This window comes from Pinus tabuliformis, chromosome 3_2 (genome assembly GCF_031772625.1).
Source record: "Pinus tabuliformis cultivar Carrire ecotype Pingquan chromosome 3_2, CPIR1, whole genome shotgun sequence".
Lineage (NCBI taxonomy): Eukaryota > Viridiplantae > Streptophyta > Pinopsida > Pinales > Pinaceae > Pinus > Pinus tabuliformis.
Genome location: NC_142302.1, coordinates 374689350 through 374712777, shown reverse-complemented (window position 1 = coordinate 374712777; position 23428 = coordinate 374689350). Strand labels below are relative to the sequence as shown.

Sequence of the window (23428 nt, the reverse complement as noted above, 5' to 3'; positions counted from 1 at the left end):
AAGGTGGTGTGCTGGAAATGCGGAAAGGAAGGCCACTTCGAAAGGGACTGTAAATCTAAAGCTCCTGACAAAGGAAAGGGATCTGATGAGGCTCCTTCTACAGAGGTGAAAATCACCTCAGATGAAGGTGGGGATGTGTACTTGGCTTCTTCAAGTACACATGTATATCATAAGGCATGGTTGATTGACTCAGGTGCATCATTTTGCTTCACTCCCCAGAGAGAGTGGTTCTGCGAGTATGAGAAATATGATGGTGGTGATGTCTTCTTTGGGGATGATAGGAAGGCTAAAATCATTGGTCACGGAAAGGTAAAGTTGAAGTTGCAAGGTGGAAGAGTTATAACACTTCCGGGTGTTCTACATATTCCTACATTGGGCAGAAATCTAAATTCTATAAGCAAGCTGGATGATGTAGGTGTGAAAACAGTGTTCGAGAAGGATACCTGCAAAATGGTTTGGGAAGAATTGGTATTGATGCGGGGAGTTCGAATTGGAACTCTATACAAGCTGCAAGGTAGCACTATTATTGATGGGTGCAATAGTTCTGTGTTTCTTGAAAGTGGAGCAGAAAATCTAGTGGTCTTTGGAGAGAAGACCATGTTGTGGCATTAAAGTCTTGGAAATATTGGAGAGAAGGGCCTTTGAATACTTCATGGTAGAGGTATGGTAAAAGGTATGAGGAATAGCTCTCTTGGTTTTGATTTCTATGAAAATTGTGTATATGGGCAGTAGAATCGGGTGAGTTTCCCCTCTGGTAGTAAGAGGGCGAAACAGATATTAGAACTTGTGCACAGTGATGTGTTTGGACCTTTGAAGGTTCCATCACTGGGTAAGTCTATGTACTATGTATCATTTATATATGACTTCTCAAAGATTACATGGATATATTTCCTTAAGAAGAAATCTGATGTCTTTGATAGGTTTAAAGAATTTAAGGCTCTTGTGGAAAATCAGACAGAGAAGAAGATAAAGGTGCTAAGGATAGATAATGGTGGAGTTTTTTGCAGCAAGGAATTTGAATAATTTTGTAAGAAGTGTGGTATAGCATGGTAGAAGACTACTCCATATACACCTGAGCAAAATGGAGTTGTAGAAAGAATGAACAAGACCTTGATGGAAAGAGCAAGAAGCATGCTTACTGGTACCGGGTTAGGACAAGAATTCTGGGTAGAGGCGGTGGACACTGCATGTTACCTGATCAATAGGTCACCTTCATCAGCATTAGAGGATAAGACTCCACAAGAGGTATGGACTGATAAGAAACCCTCTCTTTCACATTTGAGAGTATTTGGATGTGATGAATATGTACATGTTCCAAAGGAGAAATGAACCAAGTTGGATAATAAATATGAAAAGTGCATCTTTATTGGGTATAAGGATGGTTTAAAGGGTTATAAGCTTTGGAACCCAATAACAAGGAAGGTTGTGTACAACCGATATGTGGTGTTCAGAGAGGTGAAAGATGTTATTAAACATGAATTCCAACCAAAGGAACCTGAGAAGATAGAGTTTGAGCTAAAGGAGGAAGAATCAGACTATACAGTAGAGGAGGAATCAGAAGATGAAGATTCACAAGCTCTAGCTGTGAGAAGATTAGTTCGAGAAAGAAGGCAACCAGAAAGGTATAGTCCATCTGCTTTCTATTCCAATTTTTCTTTATCTATTATGGATGATGACCCCAGAACTGCGAAGGAAGTAGTAGATTCAGAGGATGGAAAACTCTGGAAAGAGGCCATGGCTGATGAAATGGAATCTTTGCACAAAAATGAGGCTTGGGATATGGTGGAGTTGCCAGCTGGAAGGAAAACCATTGGTAGCAAATGGGTGTTCAAGAAGAAGACAAATGCAGAAGGAAAAATGGAGAAATACAAAGCTCGGTTGGTAGCAAAAGGTTATTCCCAGGTGTCGAGAATTGATTTTGGTCATATTTTTTCTCATGTTGCCAAGGTAACTTCTATTGTATTACTTTTATCTATTGTTGTTGCTTTTGATTTTGAGGTAGAACAGATGGATGTGAAGACAAAATTTCTTCACGGGGATTTGGAAGAGGAAATATACATGAAGCAACCTGAAGGCTTTGTGGTGAAGGGTAAGAAAGATCTAGTATGCAAGTTAAAGAAGTCTTTGTATGGGTTAAAACAGTCACAAAGGATGTGGTATCAGAAATTTGATACATTTATATGGGCACTTGGTTTCACCAGAAGCAAAGTAGATCACTGTGTGTATTTTAAATTAATTGGTGACCATGTTATTTATCTAGTCTTGTATGTGGATGATATGTTGTTGGTTGGAAATGACAAAGAAATTATCCAGGATTTGAAGACCGAATTGTCCTCCAAATTCAACATGAAAGAACTTGGTGTTGAAAACTATATTTTGGGCATGGAAATTAAAAGAGATCGGGCAAAGAGGAAGCTTTGGTTAAACCAGAGGAAGTATGTCGAGACAATATTGCAGATGTTTAATACGCAACATAGTAAACTGGTGAAGGTTCCTATTCCTATAGTTGTGAGGTTATCTGCTAAACAGTGTCCCAAGACACAAGAAGAGTAAGAGGACATGTCTCATGTTCCATATGCAAGTGCAGTCGATAGCCTGATGTATGCAATGGTCTGTACTAGACAAGACATTGAACATGCAGTGGGAGTATTGAACAGGTTTATGTCAAAACCAGGGAAGGAGCATTGGACAAGAGTGAAGCGGGTTTTTAGCTATTTGTGTGGCACTAGTGATTATGGTTTGTGCTACCAAGGAAGACCAAGATTGGACAGAGTGTTGGATATTCGTGGCTTTGTTGATGTAGACTGGGCTAGAGATCTGGATCAAAGAAGATCTACAAGTGGGTATGTGTTTAACCTATTTGGAGGTGCAATCAGTTGGATGAGTAAGAAATAATCTGTAGTGGCACTATCAACTACAAAGGCAGAATACATGGCAGCCACTCATGTAAGCGAGGAAGCAGTTTAATTGCAGAGGTTGTGTTCAAGTATGGGGTTAGTACAGGAATCTATAAGGATAGAATGTGATAGCCAAAGTGCAATTTTCTTGGCAAATAACCCTGCATATCATTCAAAGACAAAGAACATTGATGTTCAATATCACTTTGTGAAGGATATGATAGAAGACAAAAAGGTGTTGCTGGTAAAGGTGGACACTTTGAAGAATACTAGAGATGCATTGACAAAATCTGTGAGCTCTGAGAAGTTCTCTTGGTGTAGAGAAACAATGGGCGTTTCAGGGCTGGAAAAATGACTAAGCTCTCTTGTGGCCCCCTATGGAAAGAAAACAACAAGGGGGAGAATGTTGGGTTGTGTTATATTCTTTCCATGACTAGCCCACGTAGTTAACCAGGTGTTAGAGGGGGATAGGTCACAGGGGGTTTGAGGCATACCTGTAACCCAACTTTATGGTGTCCGAGGCAGTGCCCTAGAAAATTTTGGTTTTGGAACCTATGTTAGGTTGAGCGGACCCACCTATGGTTTTGTGCATGATTTTCGCACTTGTTTTTTGGACGCGATGGTTTTCAGTCCATGGTATTGGATGCTTTGGCATGTATAAATATGTATTATAACATTGAAAGGAATATAATGAAAAATCAAGCTGGTGGTCCCGGTTTTTGGATCTAGGGGAAATCTTTGTGTATATGTGTTTTATGTGTTATGCTCTCGCATTTTTTATTTTCTGTGTTTTAGAATTTGTATGCAAGTAATTTCTGTACGAGGTTAAAACCTACAATGTCATAAATATTCTTTGACGGGATCAAATAACCATTGTTGCTATCATTATTAAAGGCCAATATCATGGTAAATTTGCTTGGTACCCAGATTACCATGGTGTAGATTTTGTACGAGGCTTTACTTCACAATATCCACATATGTACATGACCGTTTCAAATAGGAGCCACATATAATTTACCAAACATCACTTTTATTACTCATTTGTCTTTGAACTAATATTCCTTTAACCATAACCTCTACTACATTTGTACTAGCCTACATCATCATCATGTTACCATAATGTTCAAATCTTTATCAAGTAGTTTTCCATCAAGGACATCACATTAGCCATAATTCTAATAAAGCAGCCTTAGATTCGATTTGGGTTTTCTCCCAAAAGTGTTTCCTAGGTCATATCTCATGTCAAGTCAAGGTTTTTGAGTTTTTTGTTTCATTGTTCATTGATTTCTACATAATTTTAATTTGTATGCATATGCAATTAACAGTAGTCTACAAATCCATAAATCAAAAGAGAAATAAAATCCTCATAGTGTAGAGTTCATATGTTTTAAATATAGTTTTGTCAAATCTATTGTGATGAACATTCCAGTAGAATATTCATGGCATTGTACAAACCAGGTAGTGTTGTAACTCCACTCCGAATCTAGATATGCACCTATAGCATCCATATTGAAAATAAGTTTATTGAGGCTATCATTAGGCATGCATTCATGAAGCTCATAAGTTTCTCTTTCTCATGGCACTGCCCTTATAGAGGTACAAGTTTTTGATAGCACAGGTCATTCCCTCATTGTGGAACCACCCTTTTAGATGCACAAATTTTTAATGGTCTATGCCTGTTAGTATTATTACTAGTGCCACTAAACGTTGACATAAAAAAAATTACCAAAATAATAGAATAACTTACAAATTTTGCCAAAACATTACCTTGCAAAGCTTTAAAAAAAAAATGGCGAAGCATGCTACACCTAAAATGTTAACATTCAAGGTTAGGTTGTGATAAAACTTATGAAATTTTTGTGAGGTGGAAGGAGGCACAATCCATAATATTAGAATTTAATGTATGGTCTACCTTGCCCAGACAATAGTAAAATTTTGACCATTTTCTCACAATTTTTAAAGCTTCGACATAAAGATGATAATGTTCTCATGTATTGCATGTGGCTTTCTTGGCATAAGGAATCCGATCCAATGTGCATCATGGCTGATAAATTGCTTGAAATAATTTTCTTGCTATATGGAGTTATGTTTTGTGATAAGAATGACAATAATATGGTAGGGAGGAAAATATGGACCACAAATGTTAAGGATGGTCTTCTGTCTTATATAAAAGACAATAAGGTTCATGAGTCCTAGCCCTTTACTAATTTAAATTGAATAATTGTATTCATTTTAATAAAGAAACAATAATGGATTTGAAGATGAAGAAGAAGAATTGGGATTCAGGAAATCTTGGGAACATTAACATTAATTAACTTACCATTACGAGTGATGCGTTGATGGAAAATCCTACCATACATAAAGTGGATAATCATGTCTTATATTTTTCCACTACGTTCTTGACCTTCATGATTAGTAGTGTTTGTAGTGGTTAATCACATAGATAATAGATCCATATTATAAGCTCCATAAATCCATGAAAAATGGGGAGTGATATAATTATCGCTTTGCTTATTATTGACCATCATAGTTATCTATACAGATCCACAATGGAACCACATTCGAGGAACATTGATTAGATATTAGCTTCATTTAATGGTTAATGATTTTCATCTTTTTTGTTGTACTCTAAAATATCACTTCGAACATGCTTAATTAGAGAAGAATACCATGCAAAAAAACCATGGGTTAAGAATAACATGTGAAAACTTGTTAGTTTTCAAAACATAGAGTTTGAAAAAATATAATGCTTACATAACATAACAAGCTGAGCAATTACAACATATCTTTTATACTGGGTTGGAGAGTTCCTCTTAGCACAATTATATATTATATTTGATATTTAAAAAAATAGAAATATCATAAAGAAAACTTAAAGACAATGTAAAAATTGAAAAAACACACAATTATATTAATCAATTTAAGAATTTATATGTATAATATTAACATAGATCTAAAATTTAAATGGTTAATTGATGCTAAAAGGATTAGTATCTTGATAATCTCTAACAAAGCCCTTTCAAGTTGTGCAAATAGTCATAAAGGGCACTGTCACCTTTAAAAGTCCTTGTGGCAGGAGTCCTCCTATCAAGCTAGGAGTCCTCCTATCAAGCTATTCACCAATATCATTTTGTAAATGGAACCATGTTTTTTGTTGTCAACATGGAAATCTACATTAGTATGCATTTAGATATTGAAAATGAAGAAGAAGTGCTAGAATCAGCCCATATGTATGCGAATGATATCCTTACTTTTCTCATAAGAGAAAAAGTTGTTACAAATCTGATTGTCATTGCATTTTTGCATCATAATTGGAGAAGTCACTATTATTTTTGATATTGCATGAGTTAAGAAATTTGAAGATTAAATTTTCTTTGAACATGGAGAATTTAATTGTTGAAAAATTTAATAACCTTAATTTCCATACTTAGAAGGAAAAAATTCAAATGTAATTGATGCATAAGAATTTATGAAGTATATTAAATGGAACATAATCAACCTACAAATTCAAAGAAATTAATTGAATGGGAGAAAAAATAGGATAAAGATAGGACTATTATTGTGTTATCTCTCTTAGATTATCAACTACATCTTAGAAATTTCAAAATTACATGTACAAAAATATCGGAACAATTGAGTATGTTATTTGGAGAAAGAACTGTAAATGAAAAAAATTTCGTTAAAATTACATTTTTAAAAACTTAAATGCATGATGCGACATCCTTGTCTAGTCACATAAATAATGTAAATTATATTATAAAGAAGTTAATAGAAATGAGCAATAAAGAATATGATGAAGATGCAAAGCAAATTTTATTAAATAATATGTCCTTAAATTATGACAATGCTACTCTTACTTGAATTCATTTTTTGTATCAAACAACAGATTATATGATAGTAACACTTTGACTGTGAGAAATGAGGATGAAAGAAGGAGAAACAAAAGTTCAATCACAAACTGAAATGCATTATTTTCCAAACGAAAAATGAATAAAAATAGGAGTTCTATTGAATGTTTCAATTGCCAAATATTTGGATATGCAACATCGAACTGTGAAATTTATGCCAAATTTCTTTTAAACATAAAAGTAAAATACTTAGCCAATATACATATCTCTAAAGACACACTAGCTGTCACCTTAAAGACTCATAAGATTTTGACAGTGATAATGAGCCTCTAATTATTTTCTAAAATATTGCTACTAGTTAGGTAGGTTATATTTATTTTGTTTTGTAGAATGAATTATGAAGAAAATCTCGTAGTACATAGTAATTTAACTTAAGTTTATGGTTCTTGATGTATCTGGTATCAAAAGAACATGTCACAAGTTTTATTATGTCTGCAACTTGGTACAACTTGTGGTTCTTGGACTATTCGGTAAACCAAGAACAACCACTATTGATTATGTGATCTTTTTGTGTTTGTAAGTTTGTAAAAGGTGACATTATAAGATTAAGTATTGGATATATTTAATAATTAGACTAAATTGTTATATAACAATCAAATAGAGTAGTCTATGTACCCCGACAAATGGAAGTATGTCAATAGAAGGATTTAGTTTCTAGATTGGTTTTCTAGAAAATACAATGAATTATGTACTTTGATAAATATAAGTATGTCAAGAATCACTAGTCAATAAAAATTTGAAATTGAAGTTCAAATGTAAATTGTAATTGTAATGGATCAAGTGGTAGCATAAAATTAATAAATGTGAACGAGCATAGTCTATCAATGCTTAAAATTAGATAGAAATGCTAATGAGGACTATGTTAGACAAATATCAAAGTAAGCATTAATTGAGAGTGTGACAATTAATGCTTACTTTATATTTTTTCATGGTTTGTTGGAGATTGTAGAGATATTCTCTCAACTTCTACCTCCAAGTTTGGAATAGATTAGATCCAACAACACTTATATAAATGTATTGTATGTGGGTAATAATAAATAAGTGTGTTTGCTTTATTCATGAAAAAACACATGCACAAAGAAAACACTTCTCATCATTATTCCTTAGATAAAATATTTTTATATGTGTTGTTGAATCCAACGTATTCCAAACTTGGAGATAAAGGGTGAGAGAATAGCTCAACAATCTCCAACAAATCCCAACGAAATATAAAGTAGCCACTAATTCTAACACTCCCAAAATGATTACATCTCAAAAGATAATATTGAATTCACATAAAAACATTCTACTTTGATATTTGTCTCATCTAGTATTCATGGGAATTTCTATCAACTTTTAAACTCTCATAGACTACACTCCTTCACAATCATTCATTTTAAGATACCACTTGATACATTGAAGTTACAATTTCTTCCAGCCATCACTTTCGTGTTCATAATGACTGACAATTCTTGATGTACTTTAATCAATGAAAGCATATATATCATTTCCTTTCCTAGAAAAGAATTCTAAATATTGAATCATTCTATTGACATACTTTGATCTGTCGAAGTACATAGCTTATTGTATTCGCTAGATGTATAGGATAGAAGTCCAAATATTAAATATATATGTCTGCCAACCCTACAACATGACCTTTTAAAAACTCTTAAACACAAAAACATCAAATAATAATTAGTTGTTGTTCTTGGGTTTCTTAATAGTCCAGGAACCATAGGCTGTAATACACTATAGACATAATCTAGATATTGGCATGTTATTTTGGAGCCACATACATCAAGAACCACTGAATAAATTTATGTTACTCAATTCTATGAGATGTTCTTCATAATTCATTTCAAAAACCAAAATAAATATAACACACATAACTAATAGCTATATTATAGAAAATAATGAAAAGGTCATTATCATTGTTAGAATCTAGTGAGTCTTCAAAGATATCTATATTGCATAATTCCTTTAATTTTCTATTTAAAATATATTTGCCAAGGATTTTTAAATTTAATGTTTTATTTCTAAACAGTCAACATTAGAAACATTAAACTAAACTCCTATTTTTATTCATTATGCCCTTCGAAAATAGTCCAATTTTAGTTTGTGAAGTAACTTTGATGTCTCCTTTCATCCTTTTTTTCTTCAAATAATAGTGCTACTATCATATTATCAAATGTTCGAGATGACATCTAAATTAAAGTAAAATGTGACATTTTCATAATTTCATGATAGACTATTTAATAAAATTGCCTTTGTATCTTCATCTTCTACTTTAATGTCAAATTCTAGTGAATGCCTTATAAGAGATTTGTTGAGAAATCTAGCGGAAACTAAATCAGGTGATTTCTATTCATTGATAACTGCTTGTGATGTATTTTTACTTAAATTGATTATATTCTTCTTTCACTTGATTATTATTAGTATTCTCTTCATTAAAAAATCTACCAAATCATAAAGAACAATGAGACAATGGACAAAAGATATAAAAGATATAGGCGATCAACAAGGGCTAAAACTTGTCCAATGGAGAGGAAAAACCATAAGCATTATTTTGTTCTTATAGAATCTTCAATTGAAAAATTCAAAGACCTATGACCCTTAACCAAGACCCTGCAAGAAAAAGTAAAAACATTCTTTCTTAATGAGCCTAACTTCTGCAATTTCGACCTCCCAATAGATTCTTCTACAACTTCATCTTGTCAAGTAGATTCCTATGCACCTTCGACCTACCGAGAAAATTCATCTACAACTTCGACATGCCTAGAAAATTCTTCTGGAACTTTGGCCTCCCTAGAAAATTCTTCTGGGACTACAACCCAATAGTTTCTTCCTAACACTTTGACTTGGCTAACAACACTTCGACTTTCCAATTAGTTGTCCAGTACTTTGACTTTCCCAATAACTTTCTAGCACTTTGATTTTCCTAGAAACTATAGAAACCATAATAAGAGAGAGGGAGAGAGAGGGGGGGAGAGAGAGAGAGAGAGGCCCAAAAATTTGATCTTTCTCTTCTTCTTCTTTTTCATCCCTTTCTAGTGAATTTATTGAGGATATAAAAATTTCTTAAGTGAGTGTGGTAATGAGGTCAAGTTCCTTCTTATTTATAGGCTTTTGAGGGGTATAAATTGATTCCTTTAGGCCGACTTGTCCACTTATTGTTGAGAAATGGTGAAAAGAAATTCAAGTTTAATTTTTCCTTGAATTAAACTGTGAATTAAGATAGAATTCCTTTCTCATAGAAATTTGAAAATAATTAATTAAGTTTAATTAACTTAATTAATTTAGGAATTTGAATTGGAAGTCTTTTAGAAGACATGTATATGTTCTCCCTAACTTATACGAGTTAAGGATGGGTTATGAATGAGTTGTACTTAGTTAACTTAGTTTATTGAGTTAAGTCAATTTAAATTAGTTCCAATCAGTTTCAAGAACCACTAGTGAGTAAACAGTGAGTTGGGACAGTAGTGACCTAATTAGTGCTACTCTAGTTAACTAAAGATTCCAACATGAGAAACTCGTGCATGTTGATTCTGAGAAAGGGACATTTGAGACTAGAGTGTAGGGACACTGTACTATTTGTTTTAGGTTTTTCTGAGTCGCATTGATAGTGCATGCAATCATGAACTGATCCTTGAGGGATTGCACTATTTTTAGAGGCTTTATTTCCCTTTAAATACAAGTTATCCTTCATAGGAATTACACATTGGAATAGATACTTGGAGAGATTTTTAATTGCCTAATATTTGGCCTTGATCTGTTATGAGTTGGGGATTGATTTTACTGAGTGTTGGGATTGTTCTAGACAGAAAAAGCATTGTAATTTCATCTTGATTTTTTGGATTAATACAAAACAGATAATGGGGTTTTGAGCTGTGGCTTTCCCCAGATATTTATTGTGTTATGTGCCTTTGATTCTCTTCCTATATTGATTATTGTTTGCTCAATGTTTATGGGCTTCCGCTGTAAAGAGTAGAAGAATATTCTTGTCTCTTGCTTTAAAAAATTGCATTAGCTTGTGACTCTATAGGTTTTTCTACATGTTATCAGAGCAAGATTATTTTTTGGGCCGAGAGTGTGTAGAGAATTTATGTGGAAAAATTTCCGAAAAAAATTTCAGATTGAATTCCTTGCGAAAATATACCCAAATTAAAAAAAAAAAAATCGTCCAAATCGAAGTTCTGATGAGGGAGATATTGTTGATTTAAAATCAGCTCTCTAGAGGAGATTTTGATGTTTTGAGTTTTTGGGTTATAGGTGAAACAAGAGTTTGCATACATACTTCATGATTGGCAGATGGAATTCCATGGATTGAGACTTGTGTATGCCTTGGAAGGCAGCTCTAATTTTATAGCCTAGAGGGAGAGGATGGAGGTTGTGCTAGAACATAATGTCTTGAAGGAATTCATTGATAAAGAAGTCCCCAACCCAACAACTACAAATGCACAGAACTTGGAAGAATGGAAGAATTGGATGGCGAAAGCAAGGTAGATAATCCTTGATAGAGTTCAACACCACATTTTCTCAGGTCTCCATGGCAAGGAAACTCTGCATGTTATGTGGAAAATATTGACGGACTTGTATCATAATAGAAGTGATGAAAGGAAGTCGGCATTGAAGGATAAACTTCGTAAAATCAAGATGGAGAAATTTTAGACGATTCCAAAGTACTTGACCAAGATCACTCAATGTCAAGATGAACCTGGAAGTGTTGGAATCACATTTTCCAAGGAGGATATGGTGAGCCTTGCTCTTCTTGGACTCCCAAAAATTGGCATATTTATAAGGACTCTATCAATAGTTGGGAGAAGCTGCCAGATTAGGAACGACTATGGTCAGATTAGATGCAAGATGAGATTAGGAGGAAGACCAGGGATGGTTCTTAATCAAATACTGATGATGAAGAGAATTGTGCCTTAGTGATTAAGGAAAGGAAGGGGAAAGGTAAAATTTCTCATTCCAAATTAGATTCTTATCATGGAATTAATACGAAGGACATGATGAAAGTTAAATGATTTCATTGTCACAAGATGGCTCACTTTGCTACAAATTTTCCATTGAAGAAGTCCAATGAGAAGTCCTCAGGAGGAGTGGCGGGTGAGGCTTTGTTCTCCCAATTTGAATTGGAATTTTCCCTCATTGCATGCATGGTGTCTTCAATGATGGGAAGTGTTTGGTACTTAGACATTGGAGCTTCTTTCCACATGACTAGCGACAAAGCATTATTTAGTGAACTAGAGGAGAAAGATCTCAAGATGCATATCGAGATGGCTAATGATGGTAAGTATAGTGTTACTGGTGTGGGCATTATTACTTTGCAGAGGGAGCATGCAACTACACTCACCTTGAAGAGTGTTATGCATGTACCCGGACTAGTGAAGAACTTAGTATCCATTGCCATGATTGAGGATAGAGGCTATCATTTGATCTTTTCGAAAGGAAAGGCGTTCATTCGAGACATAGCCACGGGTCTAGTAAACAAGATAGTGATTCAAGTTCAGAATCTCTATAAGATAGAGGTAGAGGATTGTGCTTCTTTTAGTTCAAAATAGGAAAATATGTTGAGCCAATATGTCGGTGATTTGCAGCATAGGCGATTGGGCCACTTGCATCATGGGGATTTGAGGATATTGCAGCAAATCTCTACAAGTATTCCCAAAGGTGTGCTTAAGTAGGTTAAATATACATGAAAGGGTTTTACTTTGGGAAAATAGACCAAGTCTTACTTTAGAGAAAGAGACATTCAAGCAGAGTCTATTCTGGAGACAGTCAACTCAAATGTGTGTGGACCATTCTCGACAACATCCACCATCAAACACATGTATTATGTTATGTTTGTAGATGACTATTCTCATAAATGCTGGATATTTTTCATGCAGAGAAAGGATCAGACATTCACAAATCTTTGTGAATTCAAAGCATTGGTCAAGAAAGAGTAAGGAAAGAAGGTTAAAGCTCTACAGAGTGAAAATGGTGGAGAATATGCCTCCAATGAGTTTAAGAAATTCTATGTAGCAGAAGGGATTAAATGAGAGTTCATGGCACCTCATAACCCTCCAGAGAATGGGGTTGTCAAGAGGAAGAGTAGGAGCATATTAGGGGTAGAAAGGGTGATGTTGCATGATTAGGGCCTACCACTATACTTGTGGGCTGACGCATGCAACACAGTGGTTTATGTTCAGAATCGTAGTCCACATCAGATACTTGAGATTAAAACACAAGAGGAAGCTTCTTCTGGTAAGAGGCAAAATGTTGGTCACTTCAGGATTTTTGGGTCATCAGTTTATTTCCATGTGACCAAATATGCATGGATGAAGCTTGAGCCAACAACAGAGTTGGGGATTTTTGTGGGGTACACTGATACTCCCCAAAACTATTCGGTGTACATGCAAACTAGTCAGATGATAGTGGTTCGCAAGGATGTAAATTTTGATGAGGAGTCCATGCGAGTATCCCTAGAGAGGGAGCTTGAGCTACATGTGGAGGAGGAAATTTTAGTTTCTAAGTTTGAGGAGCCTTAGATTGATGTGAAGCAGCGCCACGCATAGGTTCTCGTAGTGGAGACACCCACTCAGGTAGAGTTTTCAAGAGTGGCAAGAAAGCATACTAGAGGTTGATAGATTGTTGGATGATGCACATGAGAATGTGGGAGCACCCTCTTCTCAGTGCAAATAGAGGAGGTCACCAGAGAGTTACATTGGATACATGGTACTTATGGGTGCATGTGGGTGCATGTGTTGTGGCAGAGCCATCTTCCTTTCAAGAATAAGTGCAACAACTTGTTTGGTTTGATGCGATGGTGGAGGAGTATGACTCCATAGTTAGAAAGAGTGTTTGGGATGTGATCCTAAGACTAGAGGAAAAGTCATTTGTGAGCTCCCGTTGGCTTTACAAGATAAAGAAACCTGCAGGTGGTAGTGTGGAGAAGCATAAGGCTAGATTTGTGGCCCATGGCTTTTCACAAGTAGAGGGGATGGACTATGATCAACCATTTTCTCCTGTTGCAAGGAACTCATCTATTAGATCTATTTTGCTACTATCTGCACAGATGGGTTGGAGTATCCATCAGATGGATGTGAAGACTACCTTCCTTAATGGCATGATTGAGGAAAAGGTGTACATAGAGCAGCTCAAAGGTTTTGAAACCTTTGATCGTGAGTCACATGTGTGCTGACTCAATAGAGCATTGTATAGGCTGAAGTAAGCACATCGTGGTTAGTACACCTTGATAGATAGCTACTTCACTAGGTTGGGCTTCACAAAGAGTGAAGCGAATGTGAACCTGTATCACATAGTGGTGGAAGGTAAGATTTTGATCATTTTACTTTATGTAGATGATCTCATACTGACAAGTGATGAGAAACTCATCAAATATTGCAAGGAGGATCTTTCAAGAGAGTTTGAGATGAAATACATGGGGCTCATGCATTACTTTCTTTGCATGGAGGTATGGCAGGGATATGGGGAGTTATTTGTTTCTCAAGGAAGTATGCCAATGAGATTCTCATTAGATTTTTCATGGAGAGTAGTAAACCCATGGAGACTCCTCTAGCTGGTAACTAGAGGAAGGATGATGCTACTTTAGGAGAAGTAGTGGAAGCTGCTGTTTATAGGCATCTTGTGGGTTCATTCATGTATTTGGTGAACACAGAGCTAGATATGTGTTATGCAGTTAACCAGCTTAGTCAAGCGATGGTTAGGCTTAATAAGCTGTATTGGAAGGTGACAAAGCATGTATTGAGATACCTCAGAGGTAGTACCCAGATTAGGTTGTGGTACAGATGGAAAAAGGGAGTGAGGATTAAATGCTTCACCAATGTAGATTCGGTGGGGAGTCCATCTGACAGGGAGAACACATGAAGACGGATCTTTAATATTGGGTCAGTTGTAGTTTCTATACAACACAAAACATATATTGATTGCACTTAGTTTTGTAGAGGCAGAGTAAATGACTTCAAGTCAAGCAACATGTGAGGCTATTTATTGTGATAATCAGAGTTGTATCAAACTCTCTCGAAATCTAGTTTTTCATGATCAATACAAACATATAGATATCTGGTATCATCATCTCAGAGATTGTCTATTGAGGAGGATCATGTTGTTAGATTACATTCCCACAAACGAGAAATATGCTGACATCTCAACAAAGACATTGCCAAGATGTAAATTCGAGTTTCATAGAGACAGGATCAGGTAGTGGATAATCCCTTTCTTATTGAAAGGGAGTGTTGAGAAATGGAAACAATAAATTCCAGTTTAGTTTGTCCTTGAATTAAACCGTTAATTAAAATAGAATTCTTATCTCATATAAATTTGAAAGTAATTAATTAAGTTTAATTAACTTAATTAATTTAGGAAATTAGAATTGGAAGTCTTTTAGAAGACATGTATATGTTCTCCTTAATTTATAGGATTTAAGGATGAGTTATGAATGACTTGTAATTAGTTAACTCAGTTTATTGAGTTAAGTCCAGTTAAATTACTTCCAATCAATTTCAGGAACTAATAGTGAATAAACAGTGAGTTGGGACAATAGTTACCTAATTAGTGCTACTCTAGTTAAATAAAGATTCAACCATCATAAAATCATGCATTTGATTATGAGAAAGCCCCACTTGAGACTAGAGTGTAGGGACAATGTACTATTTGTTTTAGATTTTTCTGACTTGCACTGATAGTGCAAGCAATGAGGAACTTATCCTTGAGGGATTGCGCTATTTTTAGAGGCTTTATTTCCATTTCAACGTATCCTTCATAGGAATTACATGTTGGAATAGAGAATTAGAGAGCTTGTGAATTGGCTAAACTTTGGCCTTGAGCTTGCTTATGAGTTGGAGATTGATTTTATTGAGTGCTAGGATTGTTCTAGAGAGAACAAACATTGTAATTTCATCTTGATTTTCTGGATTAATACAAAACAAATAGTGGGGTTTTGAGTTGTGGCTTTCCCTGTGTTACACTAAAATTTGTCACCATGACTATTTGCAGTCAGTGTGGCTCCATCAATAACCATACTGTCCTCCTTGGTAAGTCTTATACCTCTGCTCTTCATGTCAAACTCCAAAAAAGAGAGAAGCCTTTAAAAGTCAATATAACTCTGGTTATGCAGTTTCTCTTACCCTTACCTACGTGTACGCACCTCAAGTTCATAATACATGCGTACTTGTACGCTCTGTCTGTAAGGGGTGGGTGCGTACTCCTATAAAGGTCAAAAGGCGCAAGTTTTACTTCAAAAAACTTACTTGTGGTTGATTCTAGAGCATTCTAGAAGATGGTTTGATGTGGATTGAGTGCCTCCAGATGGTTCATGCATCCCAATGAAAGAGGAACTTATCCCATGAAGAGGGGAGCTATCCCTTTGAAAGAGGGGCTTATCCCATTCATGGTGGACCTGATTAACTTCCTCCAAAGCACTATAAATACAGGCATTGGGCCAGAGGGAGGGGAGGTTGAAAGCTGAACATTCCTAAGGGTAGATGCTGCTGAAATTAGGATTCCTTATAGAGCTTGAGAGGAGAGATTCCAATCCTTTCTTAGCTTCATTTGGAAGTGGGTGAGCTGATCAAAGTAGAGGAGAACTCTTTCTAGACCTTGGGAGGGACCTGCACAACACCAAGGCACTGGTTGTAATGGTTTCTCTTGTTTCCAATTAATACAATTAAGTGGAAACAAAAGAAACCATTATAACCAGTGCCTTGGTGTTGTGCAGGTCCCTCCCAGGGTCTAGCAAGAGTTCTCCTCTACTTTGATCAGCTCACCCACTTCCAAATGAAGCTAAGAAAGGATTGGAATCTCTCATCTCAAGCTCTATAAGGGAGTCCTAATTTCAGTAGCATCTACCCTTAGGAATGTTCAGCTTTCAACCTCCCCTCCCTCTGGCCCAATGCCTGTATTTATAGTGCTTTGGAGGAAGTTAATCAGGTCCACCATCAATGGGATAATCCCCTCTTTCAAAGGGATAGCTCCCCTCTTCATGGGATAAGTTCCTCTTTCATTGGGATGCATGAACCATCTGGAGGCGCTCAATCCACGTCAAACCATCTTCTAGAATGCTCTAGAATCGACCACAAGTAAGTTTTTTGAAGTAAAACTTGCGCCTTTTGACCTTTACAGGAGTACGCACCCACCCCTTTACAGACAGAGCGTACAAGTACACAGGTATTATGAACTTGAGGTGCGTACACGCAGGTAAGGGTAAGAGAAACTGCGTAACCAGAGTTATATTGACTTTTAAAGGCTTCTGTCTTTTTTGGAGTTTGACATGAGGAGCAGAGGTATAAGACTTACCAAGGAGGACAGTATGGTTATTGATGGAGCCATACTGACTGCAAATAGTCATGGTGACAAATTTTAGTGTAACACCCTGTATCTTTATTGTGTTATGTGCCTTTGATTCTCTTCCTCTATTAGTGATTGTTTTCTCGATGTTTATGGGTTTCCGTTGTAAGAGTAGAAGTAGACTCTTGTCTCCTACATTAACGCATTGCATTAGCTTGTGAATCTATAGCTTTTCCTACACTTATGTAGGCCAACTTGATGGCAATTTCTTGGAGGGTATTTTGACTCTATTTTCACTAAAATAAGTTTTTCTTTTCAATATGTAACATGAGAAAAAGGGTATTTCATACATGACATTGACTCATTTGACTTGTAGACTTAATGACAGGCCCTAGAAGCACTCAATGGGTGCTTGACCTAAAAATAAATTTTCCTTGAGCACGAGACCGATGCCTCAAGATTAATAATAAGAAATTCATTTTTCTCATTACATCAAATACATAAAATCATGATTACATATGTAATTATGAAGACCAAACCTAGTTACATATTTCAACATGATTTTAGATTATCTATGTGACTAGGCAATGATTCTCATCAGGCATTTCAAGTTCAAGCAATTGTAAATTTAAAGAAATTTTCATTTACATCTTTTTCACCAAATAACTTAATTTCTCTCATACTTTTGAAGATAATTTATATATTAGATGTAGCCAAAAATATGAGAGAAACAACCCAACAATAGAATTAACTTTATCCTCCTTTTTCTCTCATTTGATTATTTGTTTGGAATTTGCTAGTGTTGATTATGTTCCTTTTGCCATGTTCCATAAATTTCTATTCATCACTTTCATTTTAATCTTTATCATTCAAGTCTGGAAGTTAAGGCCATTAAATTTTTTGACACTTACATACTCCATGTTTAAGAAAATAACTATCTTGAAAATGATTCATGTAGTAACCAGATCAACATTGACTTCTCCCTGATGATGCATTAATGCAAGGGCATGGGGGATTTGTAATGGATTTATCTCTCATGAGAAAACCGAGGATATCATATTTATTCGTTTGGGTGGATTCTCATCTTCAGAGTCTGAAAGTTAACATATAATGCACGTTGATGTAGATGTTTACATTCATGACAAAACATTGTTGCCTCACTTTATGATGTTGATTGGCGATCAAATTTATATGGTGGCTCTTTCTCTAGTGGAAAATAAACCTAGAAATGACCTTAATGGTTGTTTTCATAGCTTCAAAGGCTCGAGGGTGGTTCTCTCCTGAAACACAAAAAAAAAAAACACATACATATTCAAACAATCACTCTACTCTCACACAATTCATTCCCTTACATTACTCCTACAACTACTATGGATTACTAAGGGCTCATCTTCCATCCCTTCACATGATAGTTAATGTTACACACTCTAATACCAAATTGGAAAAAATTCACATACAAATAAAACAGTTTTGAATTATTAATTCCCCAAACACAATGCATTTGTATAAGTGTTTCCAGATCTAACTTGTTCCAAACTTTGAGATAGAGGTTGTGAGATTAACTCAAAACCCTCCAACAAACCCCAACAAACATTAATGTTAACAGTTAGTTATATATATATATATATATATATATATATATATATATATATATATATATATATATATAGATATATAAAGAAATTATTATCTTAGTCTTGAAAGTTAAATGCTTACTTAATTCTAATAAACCTAGTATCATGAATGTTAAACTATATCTTTTTACATGGAAGGAATGTTTCTTTGCACAATTATTACACCGAGAGGTGCATTTTATAGCCCAATACGAGGGAGATGTGGAATTCAGTCTATACTCAACATCAAATTAACATGTGTCCATTTAAAATAAAAATAAATATTCTTTAAATAATAATACAACGTCAAAATGAATATATATGTTTGGTTAGTTTTAATTAAAAACATCATAAAATATCAATAATGTCACTCTCAATGTGGTTTTGTTGTTCGTATTGCATTGTAGTAATGGCATAAATGTTGTAAAAATATTTCACTCTCACTCTCATCCATTAATATTCGATTAAATTAAAAATAAAATATTTTGATTTTCATATAAAGTAATATAATTTTATATCAATTTCTAAAAAGTGATGAAATAATTAGAAGAAAATTAAAAAAAAAAAACACACACTGATGTCTTTTTTTCTTTTGAATATGAGGAAGATGTAGTAACTAATTTATTTCAATATCAATTTCATAAATAGAGAGAGTGTGTAAGAATTTGTATCTGTTTATGTAAGTTGATCATATATAATACTTCAATTCCTAAAACTATTAAGTAATTGAAACAAAAGAAATAAATCACTTTTAATTAAGAATGATAAGAGGGAGATGTGTAATTTATTGAATTATTAATAAAATTAATCTATGAATACATTTAAAAAAATAGTTTATAAATAAAATATTTCAATATACAGGCCTAAATGAATACTGGCATGTACTTAGAAATTTGATCTATGTCTCTACTTGTTAGATCTGTAGTTAAAATTAATCTATATTATATTGATTAATATATATATATATATATATATATATATATATATATATATATGATGATGATGATGATGATGATGATGATGATGATGATGATGATGATGATGATGATGATGATGGTTAACGTCCACTGAGACAAAACTTTGGTCTATCGGACCTAAAGAAACGAATTATTTAGTTTGATTTAAGATTTTATTCCTATGCTCAAAAAGCTTGGAGAGAATCCTCCCAAGCTCACTATAATTTTGACAACTTAAAAGGCTAGGAAGGTCAGTATTGCAACAAAGTTTTGAAACTGAGATCTAATGTGGTTGTACTTGGGGCAATCTAAGAGGAAGTGATTTTCATCCTTGATATTTGTATTCTCATAGAATATACTAGTATCATAAAAGTTAAGTTGTATTACTTTACAATTAGTCAATTTTACTTCTTTTCTTCTTTAGCCATATAGGATTTTCATATTTTTAATTTAATTATTAATAATTATTAAGTGGCTCGTAAGGATTCTCTATGGATTATATACACAATATTTTTAGTAATTGAGAGGGACAAACAATTAAGATTTATCTAAAGTTAATTATTATTTTTTCTTTTCAATTTAATTTAAAAAAAATATTATTTGTAGATATGCAAAAGTTGGCTTCCATATGATTTTTATTTATGGCATTGAAGTCTTATTCCTTATTTTTGTTTTACCATGCATTTCTCATTGATGTTTTTGTTTCTAAGTGTATATATGTTTATTTTCTAAATTAAGTTTTTCCCATCTAAATAATAATAATATATGTCCGCTTGGGGTAGCTTAATTGACAATGGTGGTGGAAATGAAGTCTCACTGCACTGGAAGTCTTCCCTCGATTGTGGTGAGAAGTTGGACATGATGAAGATGTAGTCCTACCAAGTTTACAAAATAAAAAATAATAATCATAATATCTTAAAATAAAATTATAATTTAGATAATTTTCATGATTGTTTTAATCTTGGCAATGTATTATAGAAAAAAGATAAAGAAAAGGAAAATTAGTCAAAGTTGGACATGATGAAGATGTAGCCTTACCACACTGGCAAAATAAAAAAATAAAAAATAAAAAATAATATCTTAAAATAAAATTATAATTTAATTTATCATATACCTTCTGATGTAATACCTTTTATATTAGGTAGACTAGTTGTCTCTTCAAAGTGACACTAACAACCACCTCTGATTATCATAGTCTACCATTGTTGAATACTCTTTTAATTCAAAGCACCTTATTTTGATAAATTTAAAACTCTTTTAATTCAAAACATCTTAATAGTTTTGATAAATTTAAAATTCTTAACCTTGTACTTTTTTACAACTCTCATATTTTGCATAGAAATAATGGATTTAAATTGAACCATTTCTCAAAACTTGTAGTCATCACTTTTACATTAATTTCCTTCACTTATCTATTTTCCAATCTTCCCATCTCTCATTATTTATCTAAACTTTCTTTCTTTTTCCCTATCCCTCATCAACTTTTACATTCATTTCCTTCACTTATTCGATTTCCAATCTTCCTATCTCTCATATCGAGACATTGTTTCTTTTCCAAACCCCTTTCCCTCACCCTTTCCTCATTTTTATTTCTTTTCATTCGTCCCATTCATTTCAAATTTATCCACTTAGTTATACTTTTTGGTCCATTATATTTTAGCTCCTCTAATAATTTCTTTGAATTCCTCATTTATTTTATTCTAATTCTTTCTTAATATCTCATTAATATCTCAATAATTATTTAATCATTTGTCTTGACCTTTCAACAACTACATTAGTTAATTTATTTAATTAATTATAATCTTAATATTTCGTTATATTAGTTTTATAACCGTTTAACTTCGCTTTTAATTTTAAATTAATTACCTCCGTTCCGGTACACATTTTAAAGCTTGCTTAATTAAAGTTATTATTTTTATCTTAATAGCTAATTGAATTCTTATCTTAGCACTGAATTCTTTTCTTACCACTGGTTTATTATTATTACTGTTTTTTATTCTTAATAAAAATAGAGTGTCTACCCGAAACATGGGTTGGATTCCAAATTCTATTCGCAATTTCTCTACCCGAAACATGGGTTGGATTCCAAATTCTATTCACAATTTCCTAAAAAAATTTCTCAAGATTTTTTTTTATTAACTTACTAAAATTCGAAACAAAGTTTATTAATTCATTTATGTAAAAAAACACACATATATATAATCTCTCGCACATATATAATCTCACACATCTACCTAATTTAATTTATTGAAAAAAATCCAACATTCCTATTCCAATTCCAAAATAGTTTTAAGAAATTTCGAATAAAAATAGAAACTACTAAACAAACAAATGATTCACATCACTATAACATAATGTTTAATTACGTCATTATTGCATATTGTTTAATGATTGACATAATTAATAAGATGTCTCTCTATGAATTCATTTAACATTATGTTATACTAGTTATCCTAGGATTTTAGTTTGGCTGGTTTTTAATTCATGATGTATTTTTAATTTAATATTAAAAAATAATAATTTTAATTAAAAATAAATAAATAAAAGTATTTTATAGTTTAATATGAATATAAATTTAATAAAATATTTAAATTTTATAATGGATTTAGTGAAATTTATTTAAAAGTAATTTGATGTTTCTATATTACATGATTTAAAAAAAATAAAAATAAAAACTTTTGTAATGTAAAATAAATTGATGTTTATTATAAATTTGGGTATTTAAACGAAGGATATATTTATATAGATAAGTTAACTATTAATTTAAAATATAAAGGATTTAGATAATATACTTGAAATAATTTGGTGTTTTGTTATTGGATGGTTTAAAAAAAATTACAAAACATTTATATGTAATATAAAATAGTTAACTGGATATTTATTATAAATTTGGTGATTTAAACTAAAGATATAGAGAAAAGTTAACTATTAATTATATTCCGTTGAAATGCATTTCGTTTCCAATTTTGTATCTCAGCATGTACAATCAACATAAAATACAGAGATGATTCAAAAGGAAAGAAAGAAAAGAGTCCTTTCGTCATGGATCTGTCTAAATCTACAAAAGCATGAAAAGCAGTGGAAACACACCGTGGAAAGTGATGCCTCTGTCAACCGTGACAAGTCTGGTTTCTCCTCCAACGTAGCGAAGCTGGGCATCGCATGATCTTGGCAGAATCTTACCCCCATAACTGCACAACAGCTTCATTCTATTGCTTGACAAGTCCTCCAATTTTGGCGAAGCCATCGCTATATCATCACCCACATACTTAGATCCCATATTCTAAACCAGAAATCTTTCAACCGCAGTTGTCACCTCTAATATTTTTCCCACCGCTGTTGCCGCTCCCAGATCTTCAAACTGGATAAAGAAAACCTACGGTTGCAGACGGGCTTGGACTGAAAACCATAGAATAACCCTACGCAGTAATTTTTCTACCTTGAGCAGAGTTATATGAAAATGCTTCATCGAACCATTAAGAAGTTAATGGGAATTTTCTATTAATAGAGCCACAGAAGCTGCATAGAAATGAGCCACAGAATCTGCATCGGAATGAATGAAAGCTACTTTCGCTGGAAAGCACCCGCAAAATTGTTATTCAAATCACTTGGCAACATCTAAGTACACGTATTTCCGGCTCCATCTTTTAATTATTTATAAAATGGATAACGGAGCTTTCCAGACACGTGGTGATTGCGTCATTAACCAAATTCTAGAATCTACTCCCTATCCGCTATAAGGCCGTCTTACAGAGTAGTGGCTAGCTTGCGATATCCCTGAAATC

At 33.6% G+C, this 23428-nt stretch overlaps 1 protein-coding gene across 1 annotated transcript in view; it reads right to left on the bottom strand.

The window, feature by feature from the left end:
* Window positions 1-23136, bottom strand: part of LOC149180978 (uncharacterized) — a 96483-nt gene extending 73347 nt beyond the window's left edge. Inside the window, exon 1 of the mRNA XM_089414051.1 lies at window positions 22734-23136. Coding sequence (XP_089270177.1) covers window positions 22734-22923 — 190 coding nt within the window. The 5' untranslated portion in view covers window positions 22924-23136. The remainder of the gene's footprint in view (window positions 1-22733) is intronic.
* Between the last annotated feature and the right edge of the window lie 292 nt (window positions 23137-23428).